We start from the raw sequence: 12,526 nt of genomic DNA on the forward strand, positions 1-12,526 counted from the left end.
TCCAGAACTCTCTTTTGCCCAGTTTGTGCGGTTCGTTTGGCATATGTGAATCCAGCAATCGTACTCGGATCAACGGCAAAACAATCTGTCCGAGATCGGCTGAATGAAGTGGTCTCGTCTCGTTTGAAACGAACTCTGGATCGATTGTCGTGAGAAAGCAATACGAACCGAACCAGGCTATATCACAGTGTATTGTAGATATGGCATATGCGGCTATATGAAGAGAGAATTATGAGTAGGGCAAAATGTCATTCCTACCGGTAGATAAACTGCTGGTGCTTTTAGTATGGCTATAAATGTCACGCAAGATGGTAATCCAACTCACAATAGAGATACATAAAAACCCAATAGCAAATAAGCAATACCTTTTTTGCATGCAGTCACGTGACATGAAAAATGCTGAAATAAAACTGAATGTTCACATAACAACAATAAACATTCCAGAATTTAAATAAACATGCTAAAATCTCATAAAAATAAACAAAAATAGTAAATTATAGTACAAAAAATAAACGACAAAAAAATTTAATATAAAAAATTATATACACATATATATATATATATATATATATATATATATATATATATATATATATATATAAAATATTGAGTTCTTCATTCCGTGTGTGTGTGTGTGTGTGTGTGTGTGTGTGTGTGTGTGTGTGTGTGTGTGTGTGTTTGTGTGTGTTTGTGTGTGTGTGTTTGTGTGTGTGTGTGTGTGTGTGTGTGTATACAAGTGTGTGTATGTGTGTGTACGTGTGTTGGTTTTTTTTATTATGATCCCGACACATTTTTCCATACATTTAAAAGCTGTTATTTATACTTTATTTAGGCAAGTGAGGAAATTTATTTTGTGTCAACGATATCAGATTACTTTTATTTAAGTTATCTTGTGCATTTAACTTGAACTCAGTTTACTCTTGTTGAGCCAAAGAATCTTAATCACTTAATTTGGACAACCAGAATGTTCTGTTTACTGTTGCAGTTCAAACTTAACAACTACTTTAATAGCATTTATTGTTTTTTTATATGTAACATATGGACTGGGCAAATTAAAAAAGACATTCAGAATACCCAATCTGACATTAGCACAGTTATTGCCCATAAAGTAAAGCAACAGACGTTGTTGCTAATTAAGGATCTTAAACATAAGCACTACGGTGCTAAAGTGTTAACTTTAAAATTCAAAACCAATATCTTTTGAAATCTCTAAAACAGAATTAGAAGACATTTTAACATGTCTCGATTACACCTAAGATTACACTTATTGACACTCAAGGCAATTCCAAGCAAAGCAGGCTGGGATCTGAACAACCACCACACCATGTTCAAGAATTGTGCCATTTCTGCTCATTTTAAACAAGTAATTTAAAGAAGCAGGGAATTTATATTGACCTATTATTATATTGTGTGCGCGTGTGCATGCATGTGTGTGTGTGTGTGTGCATCAGGCAATGCTGCTCCCCCAGAATCCATCTCAGGTACATGCGGCTGCTGTGAACGGAGACAAGAACACCTTGCATAAACTGATAACAGGTACTGTATCACGCATATATCCATACGCATAATGCTCACTTTCCCATGTAAAGATGTGTTATGTCTTAACAAAATACAGTGATGTATTATTGAAATTTAAAAGAATTCTTTTCTATTTTAATATATTTTAAAATTGTATTTATTCCTCTTATGGCAAAGTGGAATTTTTTCTGTCACATTGTTTTTAGAAATCATAATAATGTGCAGATTTGATGCTCAAGGTATATTTTCATAATATTATCAAGGTTAAAAAGCACTGTTATGCTGTATATTTTACCAGAAAAATGTTTAAAAGAATTGCCTTTATTTAAATTATAAATGTTTCTGTCCGAAAGTCAATATTGCCAATTTTTATCGATCTAATGTATTGTAGCTGAATAAAAATAGCATTTTGTAATGAATATTAATAAAATATATTACATGCAAATATAAATATATTTGACATTTTTCAATTATATGCGTTTTATTCAACATAATTAACCATAGTATTAACTAACACTGATTAACAGTGAACAGTTTGTTATTATGATTTGTTAACGTTAGTGTTCATTGTTAGTTTAGTCATAGTTCAGCTTGGGTCCATGAAATAATATGAACATACAAAACTCTTACTGTATTAATAATTTAATAAAAAAGTAAAATAAATAAATGATTTAAATGTGCTCTAATAATTTTAGTAATTACAAAACTGACTATCCTACTACGTAAAATAATTAATAAAAATATGTACAATTAGTTAGTTAGATAACTACAATATGTTATTTAGTATAAATAAATTCCTTGTCATTTTGTCTGCCATGTTGTTTTGTTCAGCCCTGGGTGCATTTTACCCTAATGTTCAAACTACAACCATGTGAATAAATGACTCTAGTAGTAACAAGTTTAGAAGTTCATGGAAGAACTCTTTAAAATCCTAAGGGCGTGTTTCCACCAGCACTGTAAAATATGCTGGGTTCCACACAATTTCTTTACTTTGAAGGAAATCAAAGATCGATTAAGTTTACCTAATCGTTTCTACAAATTTAAGTGGAGCATAAAATAATGAAGTGTCCCAAAAAAAAAACCTTAAGAATTTGTGTTTTCTTGTTGGGTTACTCCCTTTAATAATCCGGAGTCGCCACAGCGGAATGAACAGCCAACTTATCCAGCATTTTTACGCAGCGGATGCCAACCAGAACCCATCTCTGGAAACATCCACACACAAATTCACACACACACTCATACACCACGGGCAATTTAGCCTACCCAATTCACCTGTACGGAATGTCTTTGGACTGTGGGGGAAACCGGAGCACCCACGCTAACGCAGAGAGAACATGCAAACTCCACACAAAAACGCCAACTGAGCCGAGAATCGAACCAGCGACCCAGCGACCTTCTTGCTGTGAGGCGACAGCACTACCTACTGCGCCACTGCGTCGCCGGAATTTGAGTTGTCTTAACTCATTTTAAATAAGCAGCAAACGAACAGCAAAAGTAATTTTTTGAGTGAGGTATCAACTTGCGTTTTCAGTGATCCACTCACATGATCAATCGAGACTTATTGCTGTGTCCATATGGAATTAATATTAAAATGAAGATATCAAGATAATATTAAAAAGTCCCTTAAAAAATAACTAAAAGAGTTTAATATATATTTTTTGTACGGAAATTTATATGGTATTTAAGAAGTATTGGGTCAGGTAATTAAATCACTTGGTTAATTAAGCTACATTTCACACAAAGTAATTAGAAAATGTAATTAAATGGAGTTTTAATGATGTAATTAGTCATTTGTAATTAATTACTGTTTTGAAACAACTTACTCAATGCTAGTGGAGAGTTGACAGAGTTTCCAATGGTAGTTAAAATGCATTCAACACCATAAATGTTTATCCTATGAAAACAATTTAATCAAATTCATTTTGAAGTAAGTGAAGTAAACCTTTTAGATCTGTTTTTGTCTACACCTGTTTTCAGCATCGTCCACTTAAAATTGGATTGACGTAATTGTGTTTATTGTATTAGTACCAAATGCAAGACTTTAATGCTTTATTTTAGCATTACAAAATAAAACAGTAATTACTAATTAAGTTAATAACTACACAATTTAACAAAGCAAAGATAGGAACTACACAAAAATCATTGGTTTATTGCAATTATTCAATATAGCACTCCCCCATATTCCCCTTACATGGGCTTCAATAACAAGTTGACTCTTTGATGAGTGTGTGTTTACTTTATGTCTACAGCAGAATCTGCTCTGCGGGACAGTGAGGATCAGTTCGGCCGGACTCCTCTGATGTATTGTGTTCTGGCTGACCGTTTGGACTGTGCAGAGGTGCTGCTTAAGGCCGGCGCCGCCATCAACAAAACTGACCACAGTCAAAGAACTGCCCTGCATCTCGCTGCACAGAAGGTAAATCATACACACAAAAAGTGCTCTTTATGTAAATTGTGGCGGCATTCCATAGCTTTCCATTGTTAAAATCAGACATGCCCAATCTAGGGCCCATGGGCCAAAGTTGGCCCATAGTAACCTTTTATTTGGCCCTCCATCCCGTCTAATAAGAGAGGGAGACTTTTGGGGAGAGTTGGGGTTAATGGCTTTAATACACATTGGCATTTCAATTTAACATAACCTTCATTGGTTTATTTTATTGTTAAGCTACAAAAAAGCAAATATGTTTCAATTAAATGTAAATGAATCCAATTTTTTAATGTTCATACTGTTGCGTCAACATATACACCACAATTCAGAGGTCCTCAGTGAGCTAATTAAGGCAAAGACAGCTTGAATAGTGTATTCAGCATCAATCTCTTTTGTGTTATAAATGGAATTCTTGGGTATTTTTATTTTAATAGGGCCATTATAAATTGGAAAAAAATATATAATGTCTTAGTTAATATGATTAAAATAATGTTTTCTAATTATTTTGAAATAAATGAGGAAATTAACCATAGCAACTTTGTACTAAAGTTGGATATACAGTTGAAGTTAGAATTATTAGCCCCCTGAATTATTAGCACCCCTGTTTATTTTTTCCCCCAATTTCTGTTTAACGGAGAGAATATTTTTTTCAACACATGATGACAGTAAATAATATTTTACTCAATATTTTTCAAGACACTTCTATACAGCTTAAAGTGACATTTAAACACTTAATTAGGTTAACTAGGCAGGTTAGGGTAATTAGGCAAGTTATTGAATAACGATGGTTTGTTCTGTAGACAGTTGGAAAAAAATAGCTTAAAGGGGCTAATTTTGTCCTTAAATGGTGTTTAAAAAATTTAAAAAACTGCTTTTGTTCTAGCCAAAATAAAACAAAAGACTTTCTCCAGAAGAAAAAACATGATCAGACATACAAATTTCCTTGCTCTGTTAAACATTCATTCATTCATTCATTTTCTTGTGGGCTTAGTGCCTTTATTAATCTGGGGTCGCCACAGCGGAATAAACCGCCAACTTATTCACCGAGTTTTTACGCAGCGGATGCCCTTCCAGCCGCAACCCATTTCTGGGAAACTGTTAAACATCATTTGGGAAATATTTAAAAAAGAAAAAAAAACAATGGTGAGGGGGGGGTTTTGGCCCTTCATAAGAAAAAGTTTGGGCACCCCTTGTTTAGATACTTGTTAACAATCTCTAATCTACTTGCAATATCTGTCATACACATGTCATTATACAAGTTTGTGTCCTGATGTCACAAGCACACACACAAATGCCCACTCAGACTTGTACAGGTACGCTCAAACAAATATTTATTGCTACTTGTGCAAAATATTGTTTAAATGATCTGAATCAACATAATCCTTGATATATTTTTATTGACAACGCAGTCGTTTTGTGTTCAACCCATTTAAATTTGTAAAAACAACTAAATTAAATTAATCAATTTGAGTTGGGACAACATGAAGGTATTTTTTGTAACCCTGCATTTTCTCAATGTATTTTGGAGGTCTGTAGGGACTTCCCATAGACGTAATGATTCAATTCCATCCTTTTCCAAACCTACCTCTAAACCCAATCCTCACGGGGGTAAAACAGCCCTGCATTGTGTTTGATGAGCCTTTTTCCAAAAAAATGTGCCCATAAGGTTAAAAATTGACTGGTATTGCTATACTTGTGGGGACATGTGGTCTCCACAATGTAAGCAATACAAGGCACACACAACCACAAATGCACATAGACACAACATTCAAACAGGACGGATGTTGTTAGTGTTTACTGCCCTCTAGTGTTGATGATGTTGATGCATTTCTCCCTGAGATTTAAATATGAGAGCGCTTGTATGTTTGTTAAGTTATTTTGACTTAATATACGAGATGGTCTGAATGTGACCAGATGAGAGGATTGGAGAGCGCAGTGGAGAGGAGTGTGAGGAGAGGGAGACAGGGAGAGACGGGATTGATGGGTAACACTCTGACATCTAGATCAATAAGAGCTGTAGCTCAGGGATTAACACTCTAATTGGGCTGGGAATAGAGACTGAGAGGCCTGACACACACACACACGCACACACGAGGGCTCTCCCTGGAATGTTTTACACCGGAGTTAAGGAGGCCTGGGAGGATACTTGATGAGCCGGGAGGGCCGTTCGCTCTCAGACACATTCAGGCCCTTTAGATGGATAAACAGCTGCCTCTTCCTCAAACCGCGGGGCCAGAATAAATCTCTCTGGGTGATACCGAGCACTGTTTTCATGATTTTATTTATTGTTTTAGTGGCTTTAGGGGGTGCTTTATCGTTTTAGTAAAAATGTACATCAGATATGAGCTGATAAAATAGTTTAATTTGAGATGCGATGGAACTAAAGAGCTTTTTCTTCCGTATGGTGGCATGAATGGATTTTTTTAAAAAGGAAAAAAAATGTAAGAGTAATAAATGTATTTGATGGATACAGGTTTTTAGCAATCATTACCACATTATCTGTCAAGAAAAATGTAGTTTATAATTTATTTAATAATTTATTCTGGTGATTTTAAAGATGAATTTCCAGTTTTTTAGCCACATGATCCTTCAAAAATCACTCTAATATTAAATTATATATATATATATATATATATATATATATATATATATATATAATTAATTGTAATAGTAATAAAATCAATAATGACTGCAGTAATAATTTCATTTGAAACTTCATAAAATAACAAAGCAGTAATTTAACATTTTAATAAATATTTAAAAATTTTTCACATTTAATAAATGCCTCCTTAATACACAGAATAATAATAATTAAAAAAAATGAAAAACCTGTCCCCACTTTTGGCCATTAGTGTATATAAAAATAAAAAAACAAATCAATGTTTAAAGCATAAAGTTTAAAATTTCCCAATGGAAACCTCAAAACATGAAGTAAATCTAATTGAACTAAAATCATGTTTCTAGAAGATTGTCTTGTCTTGGGACATTCACAAAAAAAACTAAAGTGTTACTGGTTTAAATCAGTCAAATTAACTTCACAGGTCTATTAATAACTTTATATTAACCACTCTGACTGAATTTATATACATTATAAAATAATTTGAAAACATTTGTGTATGAACTAGATTTTCACTAACCTGTGTCCACTCAATCTATTAACAGACAAACTTTTTGCGCAATTAAAGTCATTAGTTCTAGATGTGTACAATTGAAGTCAGAATTATTAGCCCCCTTTGATATTTTCTTTTTCTTTTACAAATATTTCCTAAAAGATGTTTAACAGAGAAAGGAATTTTTCACAGTATGTCTAATAATATTTTTTCTTCTGGAGAAAGTCTTATTTGTTTTGTTTTGGCTAGAATAAAAGCAGTTTTTAATTTTTTAAAAACTAATTTAAGGTAAACATTATTAGCCCCTTTAAGCTATACATTTTTTTTCTACCGAACCAAGCCATTGTTATTTAATAACTTGCCTAGTTACCCTAATCTGCCTACCCTAATTAACCTAGTTAAGCCTTTAAATGTCACTTTGAGCTGTATAGAAGTGTTTTGAAAAATATCTAGTCAAATATTTTTTACTGTCATCATGGCAAAGATAAAATAAATCAGTTATTAGAAATGAGATATTAAAACTCTATATATATATATATATATATTATTATTATTTTTTTTTTTACTTTTTCAGGGCAACGTGCGTTTCATGAAACTCCTACTGTCACGTCATGCTGATTGGCGATTGAAAGATCTGGAGGAAATGACTCCATTACACCTGGCATCCCGTCATTCCAGCTCTAAACCTTTGTCTCTGCTCCTCAAACACATGGCGCCCGGTGAAGTGGACACACAGGACAGGAATAAGGTACCAAACACAAATACACACAAAAACACTGCACATACTTACATACAGATGACATGTGTGTGGATTGGGGTGAACGTGAGGTTAGGTGGTGTGTATGTCTGTTTGCATGTGTGTTTGTGGTTGTATATATGTCGTAAAGCAGCAGGGGGGCTCTGCACCCTCTGATGTTTCTCTGGAGGATATGAGCTCTATTTAAATTGTCTAATAAAAGATATTTTCTCAGAGCTGCTGCGAGAGCTTGCCAGGCGCCTATGAGGCTCAGGGTCCCATCGCAATGTTAACCTTATGTGTGTGTGTGTGTGTGTGTGTATATGAAGTGACTTACACACTTGCTGCATAGATAAAACATAAATAAAACCATTTCACAACAAATGTCACTTTTCCACCTCAAAGTATAAATCAGAGTAAAATTACAGTTATGAGAACTCAGAAATAAATTTGCGATTACAAGAGACTGTCAAATTCACAAGACATAGTTTCTTGTAATTGTCACAATTATGTGAAATAAATTCCCAATTTCAGAAAACAAACTCACATTCACAAGAAGTAATTGCAATTATGAGAAGCATGAAAAGCTATAAGAAATAATCACAGTTAACCGTTATATTGGTAAGAATCTGTTGCAAATATGAGCACTAAATATGCAGTTAAGAATAAATTAAATTTACATTTTTAAGTCATAGTTATTAGCAATACATTTGCAATCACAGGAATAATACTTGGAATAATTGACGAAGTAGTTGCAATCATGAGAAATATTTCAAATTACTATAAATATTAAGTTACATTTAATATTTAAATATTAAGTTACGCCATTTTCCTACCTTTAGATAAACTGACTTATGACGGATGATGGGCACGAAACTCGCGGTAGTGCATGCCATCACTGTGGTGGCATGTCTGTAGTGCAGTTAAGATCGCGGCTCGCTCTTGCAAAAGGGCCACCCACCCCAGTTTCCCCCGCTCGCTGTGGGCACTTGGGCAGATCTGAGAGTTACAGTGGGAGTAAATCCGCCGCCCTTGGGCTTGAGGACCTCTTGTTCCTGCACGTGCTCCATCCAAGCTTCGAGTGAGAGAAGCGCTCCGTCCTCGGATGGACGCCCACTCACTTGATGACACAGAGCCTCAGATGTCCATCGCTGCATCATAGGATGGGCTGTTATTGTCTGATGAGAATTCAAACCCGCTCCCTCCCTTCGGGGTAGCGAGCGGTGTTGGATCTGGAAGCAGACACAATAACCGTGCTTTCCCAGGCTGCTTTGGCCATGGGCCTGGAGATGGTTTATCCCCCAGCCTGGGGTCGGACTGACTAGATAGGTGTATGTGAAGGATATGCGGAGGAAGGCTTAGACCTTCTAAGCCTCCTGTCCCTTTCTTCCTGGTAGTGCAAAGTAGGGTCACGCAGTCTTGGTGGGCACCTTTCTCTGCCCGATCTAAGTGCGACTCCGCCCACACCGCCCTTGATAGCCGGGCAGCCAGGGGCTACAAGTTGATTCCCCAGATTGAGAGTGCAATTGCTGGCTCGCATGTTGCCTCTTCCTGGTGGAATCAGCCTTGTCTCCCGTCCAAGACGTGTGGGTTATCTGCCTCCTTCCAAGCCAGAGCCCACAAGGCCGCGGGCTAGGCTGCGTCCACCCTGCACGCTATGGCCACCTACCTACTCTACCCAGCGCAGGCGCTGGCCCAGCCACACAAGGGTGGTTACGACCCAGGCTTGTTACACAAGCCCCACACCACAACCGGTCTTAGGATCACAAGTCCGCTGCATGTGCCCTGGGAATGATGATGGCCACACTAGTGGTCCAGGAATGCCACCTCTGGCTAAACCTGGAGAAAAGATATGCGCAAAGCTGACAAAGTTGGCTTTCTTAACTCGCCCATATCCCAGGCTGGCCTGTTTGGCGACACCGTCGGTGAATTCAGTCATCAGTGAATGTAAGGCCGATTCGCCCCCCCCTGCCGAACCATCTACATCCACTACTTCTTGCAGAGAAGTCATCAGGGGATGTAAGGCCGTTCTGCCCCCCGCCGAACCATCTACATCTACTACTTCTTGCAGAGATTGCCCACCTGCGAGAGCTGCTTTGCCCCCTGCCTACGCCTCTAGCCAAGCGGCAGCGCCAAACACCTCGCAGGCAACCAGCGATCCCTGCTCCAGGGCGTTGCTAGGACCGGTAGATGGTCCACGAAGCGTCCCTGAGATGGGCCATCTGGAGTAGAGGGAATTTGCTCTTTACCCGGTGGGGGGGCTGGGCTCTTCATCCAACGGTGCATAAAAAACACCATCAAACCCTCAAAGAAAGAGCATTTTTTTCCTTCCCCAGATGTGACAGCCTGCACACTGCCAGTCTGGGATGCTATGCCTTCCAGCTGGTAGGATCGATGCACTTTGCCAGTGGCTTGCGAGGTGTGGGTGGATGGTCTCCCTTCTCTCACACTTCTATTCCCTCCTTTAGAGCCTGGGTGCGAGGTGAAAGTGAGTCCCAAGTTTACGGGTGTGTATTTCACTAGCCCCGTGTCCGCCCCTCCCGCCAAGATGGAGAGCGGGTTTTACAGCTTGTACTTCATTGTACCCAAGAAAGAGTGGTGGGCTAGATCTGCACGTTTTGAACCGCTGTCTTCACAAGCTGTCATTCAGAATACTTACGCAGAAGCGCATCCTTTGGTGCGTTCATCCTCGGGATTGGTCTACAGCAATAGACCTGAAGGGCGCCCCTTCCTGGCACATCCCCCTTGAAGAAGCTTCTTCTCTGGGACTGGTACCGTTTCGCATGCAAATCTATGCCTCACGTACGCTCCATAGATGGAACTATGCATTTTATTGGCCCATCTATATACTCTTTCAGATGACTGGATTCTGAGGAAATCCCCATAGTGGAAGTTTCCACATAGCATTTCCATTCCCCCCCACGGGGTTATTTTAGTAACCGGAGCGTTCTTATCAATGCAACTCTACACCTCTAGTTAGAAGCATAGTTCCTGGTTGTGTTCTATTCCCAGTTATCCACCCTATGCCCTATTCATTTAGAATTTTTTAACATTTAAACTTGGAATGATTAAAAAAAACATTAAAGGCATCACTCTTAGGTGTATTTGCTTTCCAAGTATTTTTACAGTTCAGTTTTAGCTATCATTATATTAACAATTGCGTTCCCTTCGTAGTGCACTTTGAAAAAATTTATGCCATTTTTAATGCAACCTGGCTCATGAGTTACGTTACGTCTCCAAATCTTGTAAAAACAAAAATATAAAGCACACCTTAATGCTTTTCATTTATAATAGGTTATTTATTAAGAACTGTATCTGTATATGACATGGGTCTGTTGGTTAGAAGATCGTGTTGGCTTAGTGATTTTTTATGAAATATTTTCAATAATATTTGTAAAGGAAACATATACAGGTCCTATGTGTGTCATTTACCTATATTTCAATTAATATGGAAAACGAGGGCAAGTTTTTGCAAAATTTTTAAAGAATTAAAAAAAATTTATATCTTGCACAAACAATTATTGGGGTTCTTCTTTAAAGAAGTACTTACTTCACGCCGTTTAGAGTTTCAGTATAGACGTTTTACGTTTTAACTAATGTGGTTCAAACATGGATCTGCAACAAATCAACTACGATTTTGGGAAACACTGCTTTTCCCAAGCGATACATCGTATTATGATAGTTCAGCCAATGAGTTATGTTGTTGTTTGGAAAACGCACCCCAGATTTGATGAAATGGCTAAAAGTTCCATAACGGTTAGCACTGATGTTGTAATTTACTGTAATATTTGTATTACTACTCGATGGGCTATAAACCTGGTAATGATAACAGCAGTAGTACTCCTAGGATCATTAGTAAACACAGGATTTTTTAAAGCAGATAAGAAAAAATGTGCCGGTCACCAAAGAGCAAACCAAGAGGTTGTAGAGATACGTATGTGGCCCTGTATTTTCCTGGGAAACACTGCTATCAACTGCTCCAGATTACCAGACCACATGCAGCTTTATTCACTTTGGCTCCAATTACTGTAAACATTCACCCCAGTTTACTTTCCGATGATCTACGCACATACAGCGACTCTTTAGATACGCCGTCATTTAAAATCTCATTCCACAGACAAACTGCTCAAAGCTACCAGGGTTATTAAGGCTCCTGTTTTAAATCATTATTCTGTGTGTGTGTGTGTGTGTGCGTGGGTGTATGGTTGTGATTATGCTAACATGAGTGTGTACGTGTGCGCGTGCACTGCGGTTGTATCAGTGCTTCCATTGAGTCGCATAAGGGAGTTTTGTTTGCAGTCCTTTATTCGTCTGTTGGTTTTGTAATAATTTGATAAGCACAGTCGTGATTTCTCGTGATGAGGCTTGCTCTGTGGTCAGATGCAGAAAATAGCTTATCTAGTGCGTCTTCGCTCTTCACTTTGTTTTGTGGCTGGGGAAACTCGAGCAATGATGAAGTGATCTTTATAAGATATACTTTGCTGAATCAAACTGTTCTGCAAACTGTCTTCATGGTGATGATGGGTGATCAGTGGCCTGCTGGTTCAGTTTGCGAACAAGATAAAGACCAGGATTAATTTGCTTATAAATGACTTATAAATAAGGAAATGCTTAAGCAATTTATCAGGCAGGCAGCCAAAAATGTTTTTGATTTTTTTGCCTTCAACTGCCAAGAGATTTGAGCATCAGAAGTCTCTTGGCTTCAGAGGCCTTTTTAGGTCATACGTGACATGT

At 37.5% G+C, this 12,526-nt stretch overlaps 2 protein-coding genes across 2 annotated transcripts in view; both read left to right on the plus strand.

The window, feature by feature from the left end:
* The window catches only part of si:ch211-197h24.9, a 188,113-nt gene that overhangs the window by 50,308 nt on the left and 125,279 nt on the right, over window positions 1-12,526 (plus strand). The window lies entirely within an intron of this gene.
* Window positions 1-12,526, plus strand: part of invs (inversin) — a gene marked incomplete at its 3' end in the record, with an annotated part of 60,336 nt that overhangs the window by 19,254 nt on the left and 28,556 nt on the right. The window contains 3 exon segments of the mRNA NM_152970.1: window positions 1,452-1,536; window positions 3,771-3,934; window positions 7,631-7,804. Coding sequence (NP_694502.1) covers window positions 1,452-1,536; window positions 3,771-3,934; window positions 7,631-7,804 — 423 coding nt within the window.

Source organism: Danio rerio, chromosome 16, assembly GCF_052040795.2.
Source record: "Danio rerio strain M-AB ecotype USA chromosome 16, GRCz13ab, whole genome shotgun sequence".
In the NCBI taxonomy this organism is placed as follows: domain Eukaryota; kingdom Metazoa; phylum Chordata; class Actinopteri; order Cypriniformes; family Danionidae; genus Danio; species Danio rerio.